Source organism: Equus quagga, chromosome 14, assembly GCF_021613505.1.
Source record: "Equus quagga isolate Etosha38 chromosome 14, UCLA_HA_Equagga_1.0, whole genome shotgun sequence".
NCBI lineage: Eukaryota > Metazoa > Chordata > Mammalia > Perissodactyla > Equidae > Equus > Equus quagga.
The window spans coordinates 57,654,385-57,673,114 of NC_060280.1; the positions used below are offsets into that span (position 1 = coordinate 57,654,385).

General features: G+C 40.1%; 1 protein-coding gene across 1 annotated transcript in view; it reads left to right on the forward strand.

Moving 5' to 3' along the window:
* The first annotated feature begins 2,359 nt into the window (after positions 1-2,359).
* The window catches only part of DDX10 (DEAD-box helicase 10), a 278,439-nt gene continuing 262,068 nt past the window's right edge, over positions 2,360-18,730 (forward strand). The window contains exons 1-6 of the mRNA XM_046638144.1: positions 2,360-2,622; positions 11,152-11,212; positions 11,966-12,096; positions 13,160-13,318; positions 14,360-14,480; positions 15,066-15,255. Of these exons, the coding sequence (XP_046494100.1) occupies positions 2,437-2,622; positions 11,152-11,212; positions 11,966-12,096; positions 13,160-13,318; positions 14,360-14,480; positions 15,066-15,255 (848 nt within the window). The 5' untranslated portion in view covers positions 2,360-2,436. The remainder of the gene's footprint in view (positions 2,623-11,151; positions 11,213-11,965; positions 12,097-13,159; positions 13,319-14,359; positions 14,481-15,065; positions 15,256-18,730) is intronic.

Consider the following 18,730-nt stretch of genomic DNA (forward strand, 5'->3'; position numbering starts at 1 on the left):
CAATGTATGAGGAACTAATATTACATGCCCTCCCTTAATTTTATATAGCCCTTAATGCCACTGAAATTTTGCCTATATTTGTAGTAGTTGTTACCAGCACATTTATGAATCCTTTTTAGCCCTTTAGGAACTTTGTGAATATTGGTTGATAGTGGAGAATGTACGGTGACAAAATTAAAATGTGTTAAAAACTATTCAACGTCTTCAATGTCACAACTGAAAGGTTGTCTAGGGGTCATTTCTACAGAAAAAAAGATGGAGCAAATAAGCATTGAAATTAACACGAAGATGTCATTTTATGCAATCAAGGTGTGAGCCTATTTTCATTACAAATTATTAAATTCTAATAACCTTGGAATGTGATAGTTATTTATTGTGATTAAACTTTGAATTTTCTATTATTTTCTATTAAAATTTGATTTGTATAACAAAATGACTTCTATTAACAGTTCTATTTTATTCTTTGAATAGTCTCTGTTCCTTTTTTTTGAATAGCTTCTGTTGTTATTCATGGATACAGTGCTGTATCTTTCTAAAAATATTAATAATGATGTTCTTTGAAGATTTGTTTTCTGTGTTGTTTTATTAGTCTTAACTTCCAACTTTTAAGTTAAAGGATTTCCTCAAATGTTTGATGGTCTTTGGTTATTCTTTCATCTTTGAGTAAGGCTGATCAGAAACTATAAGTGCGTGGAAGGGCTGATTGACTGTAGGTTTCACTGAAGAGCCAAGGGGAGATTGGTGACCTGACATTTCTTTGGCAGCTGCCTAAATGCTATTATGTATATCCAGGTCCTCAAGGTTCATCCACGTTGTAGCATTGTCAGAATTTTCTTCCTTTTTAAGGCTGAATAATATTCCACGGTATGTATATATCACATTTTGTTTATCCACCATTTGTGGTTAGACACTTGGGTTGCTTCCACCTTTTGGCTATTGTGAATAACGCTGCTACGAACATGGGTGTGCAAATGTGTCTTCTATACCCTCCTTTCAATTCTTTTGTGTATATATCCAGAAGTAGAATTGCTGGGTCATATGGTAGTTCTATTTTTAATTTTTGGTGGAGATATATGTGTGTATATATATATATATGTATATATATATATATATATATACACACACACACACACACACACACTTTTATATATCCTCCCTTTATTGAGTTTTACTTTCCACCACGTCTAGTGACGCTGAATGTGGAGATTCTCTAGTTCACTTCCCCACCCCCGCAAGCCAACTTCTGCTTAGGGGATGGGCATGTGGTTGGGGGAAGTCATCTAGCTTTGTAGGGTTGGAAAGGGAGTTTGAGGGCCCAAATACTCTGCATGCTGACTTTGAACCTATCTCCCTGTTTTCCTTGTCACAACTCTGCCCCTACCTCCATCCATTGTATACCTGTGGATGCTCTAGGTAAATATGCTAAAAAACCAATTCACTGAAAGCCAATTCACTTAAATGGACAACTTGCAAATAAAATTTTTTTCCCCCCTGAGGAAGATTCATTCTGAGCTAACATTTGTTGCCAATCTTCCTCTTTTTTTGCCTGAGGAAGATTCGCCCTAACATCTTTGCTAATCTTCCTCTATTTTGTATGTGGGTAGCTGCTACAGCATGGCTGAGGAGTGGTGTGGGTTGGTGCTAGGGCACCGAGGCTGCTGAAGCAGAGCACCCCGAACTTAACCACTAGGCCAAGGGGTCACTGGCAAATAAATTTTAATTCTTTGTTTTTAGTTATTTTGTCTTTATACCAGCGTTTTAAGGCAAATTCTGCTAGACTTTGCTCCAGTTCCCTGCTGCTGCAGCTAAAGTCTGAGGGACCAGAAAAAAGGGAAAATCCAGAGGGACAGACGAATATAGAATATTCATTTTTATTCCTAGGGAGATATCCTGCAGTTAACGGAAACCAGAAATTAACTAGCTGTTTGATTTTTGGGCAAATCTTTCAATTCCCTGGGCTGAAATAGGCAAAACGAGGATCACAATTATAATTCACAGATTGTGGATGTGTCTGTGTGCACGCGCACGCCAGCGCACGTTTTGCCAGGGTAAACCCACTGCAAGAGTGTAACACCCTTTTAGCGGTAAGTAGTACGACGTCACCATAGTAACAGAAAACAGCGCGCATGCGTCCATTTAAAGACCCGCGGAACTCGAGCCGGCACTCAGCCCGCCCTCTTCCACAGAGCGCTCCGCCTCCGTTCCCCCTGAGACAGCCCCGCGACGCCCAGCGGGATCCAAGTAGCCAATCACCACGCGCGTTTTCCTCGCCGACAGTGACGCGTGCCCCGGTTTTAAAAGCTCGGGGGCGGGCTCCAGGTGTCGCGCACGCGCAGTTGGCCTCTTTCCCCACGCTGGTTCCGCGTCTTCTCAGCACCGCGCCTCAGCCTGGCCTTAGGTGTCTCGTGTTTGGGGGTGATCTTTGCTGTCGCCGCTATGGGCAAAACTGCGGACTCTCGGAGTCCGGGAGCCCGGCCCGACCCGGTGCGGAGCTTCAATCGCTGGAAGAAGAAACACAGCCATAAGCAGAGCCAGAAGAAGCAGTTGAGGAAGCAGCTGAAGAAGCCCGAGTGGCAGGTCGAGCGCGAGGTTATCAGCCACCTCATGCAGAACTACGAGAAGGTGAGGCCGCCGCCGCTCGGGGGGCGGGCCGGGAGCGGGGCCGCGGGTCCCTGAGGTGAGGGGCGGTGGAGGGGAGGGGAACATGCCGTTAGCCCACGGGGTTGGAGAAGGGGTGGGTGAGAGGCCGCCGGTGCCATGTTGAGGTCCCACAGGTGGTCTGCGGGGTGCCACAACCCAGGCCTCGTGACCGTCCTGGCCACTCTTCTGCTCGCCACTCTGTTCTTGAGAAAATGATGGAAATGCCGTGGTGCTGAAGGATAGGGAGATTAATGCGGTAACTTTCAGAGAAATGCTAACGACAGTAATGCTAATAACGACACCTACATTTTTAAGCCGCTCACCATGAGCTTTATGTTAAGATTTTGACTTGATCTGAGGTGTGGGTCTTTTTCTCGTTTTACAGATGAGAACATTGAGGTTCTGGGAGGAATAGAAGCTTGTCCTAAGCTCTTACACTTAGTAATTCCAGGGCCTTTGCTTTTTTTTTTTCCCCCCTGAGGAAGGTTTGCCCTAAGCTGACATCTGTGGCCAGTCTTCCTCTATTTTTTTCTTTTTGTGTGTGTGAGGAATATTGGCCCTGAGCTAACATCTGTGCCAGTCTTTCTCTATTTTATGTGGGATGCCACCACAGTGTGGCCTGACGAGCAGTGCCAGGTCCATGCCTGGGATCAGAACCTGCGAACCTAGGGCTGCTGAAGCAGAGCTGTGAACTTAACCGCTACGCCACAGCGCCGGCCCCAGTCTTCCTCTACTTTGTATGTGGGTCGCTGTCATAGCATGGTCACTGACGAGTGGTGTAAGTCAGCGCCGCAACCGAACCCAGCCGCGGAAGCGCAGCACACGGAACATAACCACTAGGCCACCGGGGCTGGCCCCAGAGCGTTTGCTTTCAACCGTTCTGCCAGAGTTGGATCCCTCTACATCATCCATCCACCTCTGTCTGCCCATCTCATTTTCTCTACTTGCTTTCTGTCCCCATCCAAGAACCAGCGTAGAAAAACTGGACTCCTGGTCTGTCTCTGGTACCTTCCATCCCCACATTGTAGCTGATGTTCCCAGATTAATCTCCCTGTAGTTACCGTTTTGACCTCTTCCCTCCCACTCTCCTTGGAGGCTCTCGGTACCCCTACTTTTCCTTCCCCGGAATCCCATATCTGTTGGCCTTCACTCACCCCCCTCAGCCTCTCAGTGATTGCCCTCTTCTAGTGCAGATAATCAGGGATGTAACACGTGGGACATTTCTGGAATTAACATCATCACGTGTCATACTGATATAGCTTTCCTTTAAATGACCCTTAGATCAACCTTAAGGTTAGATAGAGCTTAGAGTTTGTTTTGGGCTTTTGCTTGAAGATGATGATGATTTGACCTTGGCTTTTGCTCACCAAATGAGTGACTTTGGGCAAGTTGCTTGCTCTGTTTGCTTTCCTTTTGTTGTCTTTAAAACACATAATATCTCCCATATAAGTTGTTGTGGTGAGTTAGAATGCATGTAAAGCATTTTGCACATTGCCTGACACCTGTAAATATTCCATATGTTACTTGTATAATTACTACTGCTGTATACAGAACACCTCAAGAAGCTATTGTAAAGTAAATTACTATTAGATTGCGTTTCGGACTTTTTTATCTGACTAGAATTGCTTTTAGGGGATATAGCCTCAGCCCGTGCTTTTTCTCACTCTCTTCTCTTGTGTAATCTCAAGGTTTATTCCTGTGGACCAATGACTCCTTCTTCTTGTATTCTACCCAGAGCTCTTCTGAGTTCCTATCTTTTTTATCTGACTGTGCTGGATGTCTTTACCTAACTGTGTCATAGGATACCTTAAATGACACAAGTCCAAAACTGAGCTCATTATCTTTTTCCCTCATAACTCAGCAACCTCTCCTAAATTCACAGTCCCGCGTATTAGTTCCCTGTTGCCGCTGTAACAAATTACCACAAACTTGGTGGCTTAAAACAACAGAAATTTATTTGCTCACAGTTCTGGAAGACAGAAGTCTGAAATCAGTTTCACTGGGCTGAAATCAAGGTGTCAGCTGGGCCATGCTCCCTCTAGAGGCTCTCTGGAAAAATCATTTCTTGCCTCTTTTGGCTTCTGGTGGCTCCTTGCATTCCTTGGCGTGTGGCTGCATTACTCCCATCTCTGCTTCCACGGACACATTGACTTCTCCTGGTCTGTATTAAATCTACCTCCACCGTTCTTTTATAAAGACTCCTCTGTTGCATTTAAGGCCCACCCGCATCATCTCCCCATCTCAAGATCTTTAATCACACTTGCAAAGTCACTTTTGCCATTAAGGTAACATTCACAGGTTCCAGGGGTGAGGACATGGACATATTTGGAGACTGTTATTTAACCTACCACATACTAACCCCACCATCTAAGCACTGCTGAGCTAGAAACCTAGGAGCAATCCTAGAGACTTCCCTTTTACCCACTGTTACATCCAGTCAGTCACACTGGTGATCTAGTCTCCTTGTTGAATTTCTCAAATGCTTCTCTGTCCTCATTGCTGTGCCTTGGTTTAGGCCCCATCATATCTTGCCTAGATTACTGCAGTAGCTATTGCTTACAACAGGAGTCAGCAAACATTTTCTGTAAAGGACCAGATAGTAAATGGTTTCAGCTTTGTAGGTCACAAGGGTGGAACTACTCAATTCTGTCAGTGTAACAGAAAAACTGCCATAGAAATACTTAAATAAATGGATGTAGTTGTGTTCCAGCAAAACTTCAATGACTAAAACAGGTAACTGATATTAGGCCTTGTCCCCCTCTAATCTGTCTTCCATATTGCTGCTAGAATGGAATGATTTTTTCCAAGATGAAAATCCAATCATTTTACTTCTGATTAAAACCCTTCCCTGGCTCACAGTTACTTTCAGGAAAATGGTCAGACACTTTAACATGTCAACACATTCTAGTCCTGGGAAAGCATAAGTTATTTGTGGTCAGATAGACCTGGTTTAAATATCACTCAGTTCAGGTATTGACTGGCCAAGTTTCTTAACTTCTCCATGTCTCAGTTTGTTCATTTGACAGAGATTACTAACCACCCAGTGTTGTGAGGCTCAAATGAGGTGATGTATATAAACCAGGCAGTATGTGATGGGCATACTTGAAAGAACAGCGTGCAGTTTTGTGAATTGGCCATGCTCCTTGATGCTTCTCATCCTGGTACTGATGTTTCCACTTCCTGCAGTGAGCACCCCCATTCCTGCCACTCTAGGGACACCTACTCATCCTTTAAGATTTACCTCTAACTTCTCTTCCTGATCTTCCCAGGTAGAGTTAGGGGCACTGTGTCTGTAGGATTTTGTTCATGCCTTTATTATAGCATTTATCACGAGGCTGTGATGATTGGCTTCTTTGTTTAACTTTAAATCTCCCACTAAACCATGGACCTCTGAAGGTCAGAGACTATTGATACACTCACTCTGATACAGTACACTCTGTACCCAGAGACTGGTAACATGGTGCCTGTTGCTGAGTAGAGCTCATTCGGTGTTTGGATGTTGTTTGGTGCACGATGACCTTTTCCATATGGTTTTATTCTGGTTGGTAGCATTAGTCCATTCTTTTTGGTCCCTTGTTTTAATAATAATTACTAACATTTATCAAGCTTTTATACATGTTGGCTTGCCATATCCTCACAACAAACAACCCTATGAGATTGTTCCCATTATAGGGGTGAGGAAACTTTAAGGCACAGCAAGGTTAAAAAGTTAGTAAGTGAAAAAGTTCTGAGCCAGGTAGTCTAGGTCTGATGCCAGAGCTCCAAACCACTACACCTGATTGCATTTCAGTGCACAAATGTTTAAATCCCATCTTTTCACTAAGTTGAAGGCACAGCTTTTTTCCTCTAAGTATAGTTCTATTTTTTTAATCTTAGAAATATTTTTTTAAGATTTTGTCCACAAATAAATGTAGTGTGAAATCAAATTGCCAGGGCTACCAATACTACAATACAATCATAGCAGATTTGTTATTCTCTAGGTAGCTAAGGGGCAGACCTTCACCATATGGCTCCTCAGATGGTTGCATTTGTGCATGGAAGTTTTATTACAGCGCTGCAGTACCCAGGTGGTGCTCAGTAGCCTCACTGGTGAAATACTGAACAATTTGATTCAGAAACATTTTGGAAAAATTTGACAGGTACTTGTTGAGGCCTACAAATAATAGAAAAAAAATACGTGTCTGTGTCCTTAGGGAACTGTGATGCAGGTGGGGTAGAGTTGATTCATTTTGACAAATGTTATAATGGTAAATATGTAGAGTGCTGTGGAGTTAGAGGATAGTGTAATGAGGGGGAAAAAGGTTGAGTTATTCTGTACCACACCTTTTCTGGCCAGATGAATGAGAGAAATGTGTTTCATCTGGAGTGCTCCCCTTTCTCCTGAGGTTGCAGCCTCAGGCCTGGCTTGTGGAGCTGAATGTGGGCTAGATTTCTGCCCCCCCCCCCCCCCCCCCCCCCCCCCCCCCCCTGCCTCACCAGATGCCTTTGTGGAGTGAACAAACTGTCCAGTGGTTTGTGGTAGCCATGAGTTCTTGAATGATGGGTTCTCCAGATAGAAAAGATTGGCCAGGATATTGTAGGTGGAAGGAGCAATGTGAGGAAATACAAAAAGATGTAAAAATACATGGTGTTGTTTGAGGGGGGAAATAGTCCTTGGAGTGTGGTATGTGTTTCTGAATTGGCTTCAGATGAGGTTGGAGAAGAAGGAAGAAGGTGGATTGTGGATGGCTGTAGTAGGTAGAATAATGGCCTCCTAAAGATCTTTGTGTCCTAATCCCCAAAACCTGTGAATAATTTACATGGCAAGGGATAATTAAGGTTGCTAACTTGCTGACCTTAAAATAGGGTGATTGATTTGGATTATCCAGGTGGGCCTAATATAATCACTCTAAGGTCCTTAAATGTGGAGGAAGGACACAGAAGAGTCAGTGTTCAAAGTGCTATGAAGTGAGAGAGACTCGACTGTTCTTTGCTGGCTGGTGTAGGGGAGGAAGACCTTTCCTCTAAGTGCTCTGGGTTGTCTTGGCTGGACATCGAACTAAATTCACATGAGACAGAACAACAGAAGAAAATTAAACAAAACTTTATAACTGTACATGGGAGAGGCTCAGGCAAACTGAGCAACTCACCAAAATGGCTGAAGCCACCACCTTAGATATCATCTTCAGCTAAAGACAAAGGAGGATATTGGGGGAGGTTACCAGACAAGTACAGGAAACAAGAGTAAGATTATTATGCTGATTTAAGTCCTTGCCTTCCTCATTAAGAGTTTCTGAAGATAAGGTCATGCCCCCTTCTTCCTGGTGTAAAGAAGGAGACACCTTTACAGATAGACATTTCCTTTACAAATGTAAATGTCTCTTAACAAAGGGTAAGTAAAGTCTACTTTTCAGAGTTTCTTTCCTGTCTGCAGCTTTTTAAAGGTAAGCAGCCTAAAATATTCCTCATGCCAAAGAGATATCTTAGGATGGCCAATTCCAGTCCCCCACACTGGCTTTGAAGATGGAACGGGGGGCCATAAGCCAAGAAATGTGGGCAGCCTCTAGAAGTTGGAAAAGGCAAGGAAATGGATTATGTCCTAGAGTCACCAGAAAGAATGCAGCCCTGCCAACACCTTGATTTTAGCTGAGTGAAACCCATTTTGGACTTTTGACTTGCAGAACTCTAAGTTACTAAACTTATGTTGGTTTAAGTCACTGTTTATAGTAATTTGTTTCAGCAACAGTAGGAAGCTTATCCAGAGGCTGTGTTCAGAGACTTTATCTGGAAGCAGTGGGGAGTCTCTGGGGTCAATTAGAGAACATAGCCAAGCTGTACAGAGTTTGGAGGCTGGGAGACCAGGCAGGAGACTACAGGTATGGTCTAGGTCTTGGATCCTGTGAGAGACAGATTTGGAGATTTATTGGGGGAAAATGTATGTCAGGTGAAGGAAAGGGAACAGGACTAGGGAGGGGAAGAGACGATGCAAGGAGGAGCATGTAGAAAGTCTTCAGGCCAGAGTTGCCCATTAGCGGAATGCCATGTCCTGCAGTCTTACTGCTCCCATGCTTAGTCATTGGGAGCAGGCCAGGGAAGCATGGCTTTTCCAGTGGTGGATCTAGAGGAGTGACTGCTGGCATCTTCAGTCAACTATGCTCCCCACAACGGGATATCTAGGTAGCTTATTTCTAAGGCCATCACATAGGGGGGTGTGTGTTGGAGGGGCTGATGGGCAATTGGGGATTGAAGCTTATTGAGAAATGTTGAGCTATTTCTTTTAGTTCACCTGTTTTCACTATTGCTGAATGACTCAACTCCCTACACCTGGAATTCATTTAGACTATTGTTATCAGCTGTGTCGTATAGGAGCCCCTGGACTCTAATCCGAGTTTTTTCCCCCTTAATCATAATTTGGTCTAGTGTGAATTGAGGCAGATTACTCTTTTATCCTGATTGCAATAGGTGGAGCATTCTAGGAAATTTTTTAACTTTTTTCTCCTCCTTTCAGGATGTAAAAGCTTTTTTTCACTTCTGTGAGAAATAAGAGTTGTGAGGAGAGAGTTGTAAGAAGTATAGGAGGGTGTTTAAGTGATATCCACCCTCTTCTCCCTCTCTCCCCTTCAACTTTTCCACCAGAGATGGAAAGTCTTCTAACAAGTACAGTCACAGAAAGAAACATCCATTCTTTGCTTTAGGAAGCATAATACAGATTTTAGAGGGAGTGGGAAGATTGGGAAGCGGTAGTGATTTTAAGAAAAGAAAGGAATGAAAGGAAGGGAAAGAGTGTCATTTTGTTTGTAGGAACCATAGGTATTTTCTGCTGTGGCTTCTAAGTGTTCTTTGGAATATAATTGAGAGTGTTCGGGAACAGGCTTGGCAAAGTTTTTCTGTAAAAGGCCAGATAGTCAGTATTAGGCTTACGGTCTCTGTTAGAACTACATAGACAATATGTTGATAAATGGTTCTAGCTGTGCTCCAGTAAAACTTTACAAAAACAGGCAGCAAATTGGATTGGGCTATAGTTTGCTGACCTCTGTTCTAGATCATCAGTGGAGTAAAAATTTCCTTCTGTTTCTTTGGTGACTTCTGAGAATATGTTGTATAGCTTTACATTGTAGTGGCTGATAGAGTGCTGGAACAGTTTCATTCTTTCAAACTTTCTGTCTAGGAGGTTAACAGACTTTAGAGAGATGTGCAGTATTTCGTCTGAGTAGCCTGCTTTGCCTGTACTGTGTCTTTGGCGGGGATTGAAGAGCATGTTGCCCCTCTAGCTTTTTCTGTAAACATTCCATTCTCTGTGAAAACAGCTGTTTAGCTGATAATACCACAGGTGCAAGGGTGGACTGCACCATCTTAGTGTCCTGTTTGAGAGATTTACTGTCTAATTGAGGTTCATGAATGGGACAGGGTATTATTCTAATGAACTTTTGTCTTTCTAATGCTAGTACACTGATTCTACCTCCTCTACAATGTTATCTGGAATAATTTGTAGGGATTAAGGCAATGTTTTAATATTTGTGTTTTCAGCCTTTAAAGTTGGAGAATAACCCTGTCTGGGCTACATTCAGAATCTTGGGAAAGATATGTGTAGACTGTAAAATGAAATACAAACTGTCATGCCTTTACTGCCTGGGGTGTAATTTAAATAAATGAACCTTACAAATGCAACTTTCTCCTTTTGTGAATCGTGAATAATTTGGCAGCATATTCCCAGATCTGAACAGTAGTTCTTGCTTTCAGCATCTGTAATAAAATAATTCTCCTGAGCAGCTGAAATGAAATTCAGAAAATTGGGTTTATGCTAATGAAGAACATCAGTAATGGACACTCAGATAATGTAAAGTTAAAGGCCAAAATGTTACTTACTGTGGCTTCAAAAGCATGACAGAGACACTTCCCCTGGTTGTTGTTAAATAACACCCCTCCTTCAGTGTACCCCCAAATAGGTAGTTGTCAGGTTGGATTAATTGTCAGGTTGTATTTCACGTGCCACTGATTTATGGTTAAAACTTTGAAAGGTTTGTGCTAACAAGATATATTTCTCCAACTAACTTCAATCTAGTCTCCAAAGTGTGTAAATAGAACTGTTCTCATGGTGGGCTGTGATTTGTAGTTATTTTGCCCCTATTTCTTAAACTGATATTCCTTGAAGGATGAAGTGAGAGTAAATTTTCTTCCTAACGGTGATAATGGCGATGATTTACTGTGTTTCTCACATCTTAGAGGTGATGGATGTTCAGGGTAGTAGTAGTGGCGAGTGTGTGTTTTGTGTGAATGAAGTTTTTTTTACCAGTTGAAATGGTTACAAACTTATATTTTTGATTCATATCATATCAGCTTCCTCAAGACATTACCTTTCAGAAGGAATGCTTGTTTTTAATTAGAAGTGAAGGTTGAATTCTATACTGCAGTACCAAGGATAAGCTAGGCAAACACAGTGTAGACAAAAAATGATTTTGTTGCGAAACAAATGAATTACACAGTATGTTAATTTTGTCTTAGCTGACAGTCTCCTTTTTCTTTTTTTTCCAGATAAATGTAAATGAAATTGCAAGATTTTCAGATTTCCCCTTGTCCAAAAAAACATTGAAAGGTAGGTATATAGCGATCTTGGTGGTGTTGGATTTCATGATGTTTTTTATAAATGGAGAAAGGTTTAGAGAGTTTAACCTGGAAAATCTTATTTTGGCAAATAATTTGGATATTGTGAAAACCTATAACAAGAAAATAATTAATTTGAGTTTTGCCAGTTGGTCATTCTCATTTTTTCTGGACTGTTGAGAGAATACTGGTAAAAACGATGCCGGGGGCTCTGAATAATTAAAATGAAATCTAATTATGTTAGCTGAAATAAGCAAGAGAACAAACAAAAATGTGACATCTTTTGTGTTAGTTTGCTAAGGCCACCAGAATAAAATACCACAGACTGGGTGGCTTAAACAAACAGTTCTGGAGGCTGAAATTCCAAATATCAGGATGCTGGCACAGTTGGTTTCCTGAGGCCCATAACGGAAGGATCTGTTCCAGGCCTTTCTCCTTGGCTTACAGATGGCCCCCTCCTGCTGCCGCTTTACCTGGTTGTCACTCTGCAGTCACACCCCTGGTGTGTCTGTGTGTGTCCAAATTTCCCCTTCTTATAAGGACACCAGTCAGGTTGGATTAAGGCCCACCCTAATGTGTTCATTTTAACGGTAATCACCTCTTTAAAGGCCCTGTCTCTGAATACAGTCACAATCTCAGGTACTGGGGGTTAGGGCTTCAACATATGAATTTTGGGGTGGGCAAGGGGGCGGAACAGTTCAGCCATATTTTCTAAAGTGTCATTCTCCTCCCCTCCACATATCAGGTTTGCAGGAAGCCCAGTACCGTTTGGTAACCGAGATACAGAAGCAGACCATTGGATTGGCTTTGCAAGGTAAAGATGTTCTTGGAGCTGCCAAAACTGGATCTGGCAAGACTTTGGCTTTCCTTGTTCCAGTAAGTAGTTTATTCATATTGGGTCAGATCCTCTGTGATTTTAAAACGTTCTGTGCCTAGATAGAAATAATTACATAAAGAGTTGTTTCATGTTGGATTTCCCTAGCTAGAATGCAAACCTTATCAGAAAGGTGCCACATCTGTCTTCTTGTCCACCATATTCACCAGGTCCTAGCACAATGCCTTGCACATGATGGGCACTCAATAACTTATTGAATGAATGAATGATTGTGCTCTGACAAGCCCTTATAGTCCTGAAGGATGTTGGGTATTCCAGGGTGGCGGGTCAGAATTGTTCTGCTTTGCTGTAAGACTGATGGGGAAAGCTGTTTCTGTTCTCACCTGTGCAAACCTGCCAGTCACATTTATACTTGCCACTTGTTTAGGATAAAGCTGAAATATGCTCACTCTAAGGAGACGGGGTCATTTGTTGAGAATTTTCTGAGACATTGATATCTGTTCTTTATGGTAGTAAAACAGTAGAGCCTCTTAGGATTTCACTAATATCTCAGTTATGCAGTTGGTTTCATAATTTTTTAATTTGTACTTGTACAAAATAATTGGCTCAGAAAAATCACATTTGAGTTTTTGTTTCAAGTACTGCAAAACCATTTTTCTCTTAAATCTTTATTTTTTATAACAATGTCTCTGTACAAGTAGAAAACTTAGTCACTATATAACTGTAGCAGTAACACAGGTGAAAGTTTATAGTAATGTGGTTTCTGTTCAGATACTGGTGACAAATTTTTTTCTGAAATCTATTTAATGGCCTGTGGGCTGCACATACCTTTCACTGATCACTGGTCTCTTGGTGCCATGGCTCTGGCAGCAGTTGAGCTGCCATGGGGCTTCTTTTCCTTTTCCTCTTGAATTGGGGGAGGATATTTCTGGTGGGGGAAAGAAAAAGGAAAAAGCAAAATTTCTTTCTAATTGGATAAAACTTGTGACTGGTATGCCTTCTTGGAAGGTGCTTTTGATTTGGAGGATCAAGATGGAGATTCAGGGATCAAAAAGCTACCTTCTCTAAGGACTTATTGAACATGAATTTGCTGTCTCTTTTGAGGTACTGGAAGCCTTATATCGCCTGCAGTGGACCTCAACAGATGGGCTGGGGGTTCTGATAATATCACCTACAAGAGAATTGGCCTATCAGACCTTTGAAGTTCTCCGAAAAGTAGGAAAGAATCATGACTTTTCGGCTGGTCTCATCATTGGTGGAAAGGTTTGCCTTTTTGTCTTTGTCTGTGCTTCTTTCCTTCTCTATTACATTGGAGCACTGTAGCAGTTGACAGGGAAGAGGTGGAGATTTCATCTAAACAGGTTGGCCCCCTAGATGGTGGCTGGTAGCATCCTGATGCGGTCACTGTCATCTAGAGTCTGCTCATCAGTTTTGCAGGGCCAGAAAGTCCATTTTGTCAGGGTATCTGAATTGATCAGGTTCTCTGAAGACTAATCTACTCTAACCAACCTGAAAATCTATTTGTGTATTAACATTGGGAAAGCTACCATTTCAGTATGTGAACTAGTTCCTTTTAATAAGGTATCTAAGAGATTGAGTAATTCACAACAGGCTGAATCAGCAGCAGAAGAAAGGAAGATAGTTTTGAGGAATGTTTAAGTCTTGGTAAAACCTCAGCTTTTGCTGCGCTTTGTAGTACACCTGAAATGCTTGAATCTGATAGTCTCGTCTAGACTGAGGATAAATACTTTAATTCTTGAATTTATATGCAAACATAGACCAAAAAAAGTAGAGCATCTCAAACCCTCATATATTCATGTCACCCAGGTTTAACAACTAACAGTCTGTGGTTCTTGTTTCAGGGAGAGAACTTCTAGAATGTCAAATGCTCAGCTCTTTTTTTTTTTAGTCCACAAAGTGCAATGAGTGTTGTCAGAGAACCTGTTCAATGCCCCTTGGTCCTGACATAAAGAATGGGAATAATTCCAGTTTTTAAGTTGGTTCTGGTCAGCTTAATAGGAAATCAAGACTTGGAGCATTCATACGATATTTTTCTTGGCCTCAGAATCCTAGGTATGATTAAGAATCTAGAGGAACTCTGAACTCTTACTTCTTGACTAAGTTCTTTTGTTTGGGCCAGAAATTTGGATGTGCTGCAGAAATAGAAGGGAGAAATTACATTTATTTCTAGAGTGTCTGCATTGTATGATAAAATGCCACATGCAGATGGCTTTTATACACAGTTTTGATACGCAGGCTGCTCAGTGATGTGTCTGTGTAATCAAAAGAAACAACTGTTTTCAGGATCTGAAGCACGAAGCTGAGAGGATCAATAACATAAATATACTCGTTTGCACACCGGGTCGGCTCCTTCAACACATGGATGAAACAATATGTTTTCATGCTACCAATCTCCAAATGTTAGGTGAGTCTAATGAATTTTTAATGAAAAAATCAGACTTAGGAGAGAGCCCTCATAAATTTTGACAGAAATGTTTTATTGGATAAATATTTTGATTAAAAACAGTCTGAGAAACAACTTGAAACAATTTTTTGGCATATGTGTTCTAAACTCGGAGAGTACAACTAGACTTTTTAAAAATCAAAATAGAAGGATATAAGCACTCTTACATGTGAAATTAGACACTTCAGTATTTAAGTTTTACCTTTTAAGAAACATCACTTCTGATATTACCTAATGTGTGTTTCTTAAATCAACTTTTTATTTTGGAAAAATGCTGGATTTATAGAAAATTTGCAGTAATAGTAGAGTTCCTGTGTGCCCGTCCCCCAGTTTCCCCTAGTGTAACACCTTACGTAACTATGATACCTTTGTCAAAACCAAGATTAACATTGATGCATTATGTAAATTCCAGACTTTATTTGGATTTTACCTGTTTTTCCACTAATGTCCTTTTTGTGTTCCAGGATCCAGTCCAGGATTCCACATTGCATGTAGCCTAATGTATATTTTAAATATTGCAGTTCAATTTACATTTTCCCTTTTTAGTTCTTGATGAAGCAGATAGAATCTTGGATATGGGCTTTGCTGATACCATGAATGCTATTATTGAAAATCTTCCCAAGAAACGTCAGACTTTGCTTTTCTCGGCTACACAAACCAAATCTGTAAAGGACCTTGCACGCTTGAGTTTGAAAAACCCTGAGTATGTCTGGGTTCATGAAAAAGCAAAATACAGGTGTGTACTATTTGGAACCATATTTGATTCCATCAAGAATTAGTTTTCTCTTTTTAGTTTAAGAAGTTGATATTTCAAATTGATATTTTCTAGGAAATGAAATGTTATTTTACGTGTTATTAGATATGCAAAGCATAGTAAATGTATTAGTAAAAATTATTTAAATTCTTGATACACCTTTAAATATGAGAAGACTCGAATGCAGTATTTTCTAAAATGTGGTCTGGGGATCAAGTATGTTTCCCTAAGATGTTAAAAGGTATTTATTTACCACTGTCTCCCCATAAAATGGAGATGGATGGATTCTAGGAGGATGCATTCCTGGATAGATAAAAAGCAAATGCTGAGTTAAAGTAAAAGTTTTCTTTAAGACTTCCCAGAACCTTTAATATTTTCATGGATGCTGATTTTTCCAAAGCAATAGGAGATGAATATAGCTTTCTGCATTTACCAAAATTATTTGGGTACAGAGCCATTCTTTTTAGCTGCATTATGCAGGACTAGTGTGCTATGGAACACATTTTATCAAATGCATTAATATTTAGCAAAATACCTTCTGTTGAAAATACTCCAACAACTCTTTTGTTCTGGTATCTCTGAAAACCAGAGAGTAAGATATGTATGTTTGTGACAGTAAAAAGTGTGTGTGTGTGTGAGAGAGAGATGTGTAAGTAAGTTGGGAAATGTTTTAAAGTGGATTTTGATATCACAACTGGAAGTGTCCGTATGTTTGGTATGAATAATTGCAGACTGTGGACATACTTGACTTACAGAAATGTCTTCCAGTGAATATAAGTTGAATCTGTGTTGAAGATCTCAATATGAATTCAATCCTACCATTATTTCTATCTTAAAACTTTCATTTCTTGTTATGAGATGTTAGACTAAAAAGAGATTGGGAAAATGAATTGGGTTATCCTGTTGGAAAGTCTTTAAATACGGGGAATATGGGCATTCAGGCCCACCTTGACCTTGTTAACCAACAGATGTCTACGATTTTTAAAAAGCCTGAGAAGAGGCCAGACTCTATACTTCCAGGGCATCCTAATGGATAAACTTTGGAGAATCAGTACTGGTAGCTTTGGTTATCAAAAACTCTGGAATGGAATAACAAGGGATACTTGAGGTGTAGTTTCCTTCTTGGCTTACTGTTGAGGAGACATTGGTCTTATAAAGTTGTGTTGAGATGGCTATTGAAATTCTTGGTACAATTAGTTTGATAATGTAGAGACTATCTAGGTCTTTTGATTTTCTTCTTCTATTTGCTGTTTGCTTCAGCCTGTTTTCAAAACTCACTAGTGTCTTTAGCAGACAATAAATTTTCTATCATTAAATGGTCTCTATTGTACATATTATCCCTGTTCCCATTTCTTAGATAATAAGAGTTGATTATTATCTGTAGGTCATAGAGTTAGAAGAAAATGAAGCCAAAGACTGCTGATTTTGTAAATGACTTCCAAAATGCAGTTCCATCACTTGTGTAAAAAAAAAAAAAAAAAAAACTTTCAGAAAACATTTTAGAAGGCAGATATTTAACGACATAATTTATGAAACTGCAGTTATGATGACTGCAGTACTCTGTAATTTCAAATTCACCGGAAGCACTATAAAAAGCAGATGCTGTTGTGAATTTTGAATTTTCCCATTTTAGCGCCTTAACAATTTGGTTAATATACCATGAGAGATTATAGTCAAGAATATTTTAAGGCATTATAGAATATTTACTCTCAAATTGTGAAGGACGAGGAAAATCAAAATCAGGTCTTTCTGAAGTTGTATGTGAGAGTATACTTAGAAGAAGTACACCACTGTGTTTTCTTTGTTACTATATGTAGTGAAATGGTGCTTCTGATTTTTTTTTTAAGAAAAAATAGTTCTCTTTGGGCCATAGTAATTTGTCATGTTTTACAATGAATATAAGTTGGATTCTGTGATGAATTATGAAACATTTCAAGTTTGAGATGGATATTTTGAGCTTCTGTTACTAGGTGCATACAAATTTACTATTATATTTCCTGTTAATTTGAATCATTAATCATTATGAAATGTTCCTCTTTATTTTTACTAATACTTTTTGCCCAAAAGTCTAGTTTGATATTAGTTTACCTATAGCAACTTTCTTTTGATTAGTGTTTCCATGGTGATTCTTTTTGTACCTGTTACTTTCTACATTGTGAATGCCCTTATATTTTAGATTTGTCTTTGTAGGCAGTATATGATTCTATTCTTATCTGGTATGATGATTGCTTTTTAACTGGAGGATTTTGTTTATTACATTTAACTTACCCTATTAGTATTTAAGTCTCTTTATTCTTCCTGCTGTGCCTTCGTTGTCAGATATTTTAATTCCACACATATTTTGAACCCTATAAGCCATTATGATTATTGTTTGAAACGTCAATATGTGTTTAGACTTACCCAAATAGTTATTCTTTCTGTTGTTCTTATTTCTTGTGCTCAAAGAATTCCTTTTTAATTCAGGTTTACTAGTGAAAAACTCTGTTTTGACTTTCCTGAAAACCTCCTTACTTCATATTCATTTTTGAAGGATATCTTGGCAGTGTTTCTCTTTTCATTTCAAAGATGTTTCTGTTGCAGTCTAGTTCCCATTATTTCTATTAAAGTCAGCTGACAGTTCTCTTGTTCCTTTGAAGGTAATTTGTGGTTTTTAAAAGATTTTCTTATCTTTAGTTCTTAGGAAAAACCATGAAGATGTTTTCTCTGGCAGGCACATGTGGTAAAGACAGATTACCTTGCTTTGGGCTGTCCTTTTAGACTTTGGGCCATGCTGTTTCTCTTTTGTCTTTAGTCGTGGGATATAGCCCTGACTCAGAGGGCATAGCCTTTCTGAGGGTCTCAACGGAAAGATGGGGCTATTTACCAGAGCCCTTCCATCTTGACAGGTTCTGTCAACTTTGTAGCACTGTGAGACTGCCAGGATCTCTGCTCAGCTCTGTAGCTTCCCACTTATTGCTGCTTGCTTGTTTTCGTTCATTTTGCCATGTGTGAGCTGACGTGTTTAGGCCTAAGGCTGCTACTTGCTATGTTGCAAGTCAGCAGATGCTTTGAGAGAAAAGTGGAGGTTAATATGGGGCTTGCCTCAGGGCGTTTCCATTTTTTCCTTTAGTACCTCGAGTCCTGGCTGCCTTGGTTACTTTCTGATGCCTTCAGTTTTTTTGCTTTATATATATATATCATCCAGCTTTTATAGTTAATGCTCTAGGCCAAAGGAGTAATCTGATACAAACAGCCCCTTGATGGCAGGAACAATAACTTTTTAACCTTATAATTTTAGCAGTTGATTATTGCCTAGATCCGTTTCGTTAGGATTTGCAAAATTGCTATATACTGATTCTGTTATTTCTTAACTGAAATACTTTATATCAAAAAGCTTTCCCAAAACAACTACTTGATTATCTGAGATACTGTTCTTACAGGAAGGTCAGACTACCAGAATACATGTTTCATTCTCTTT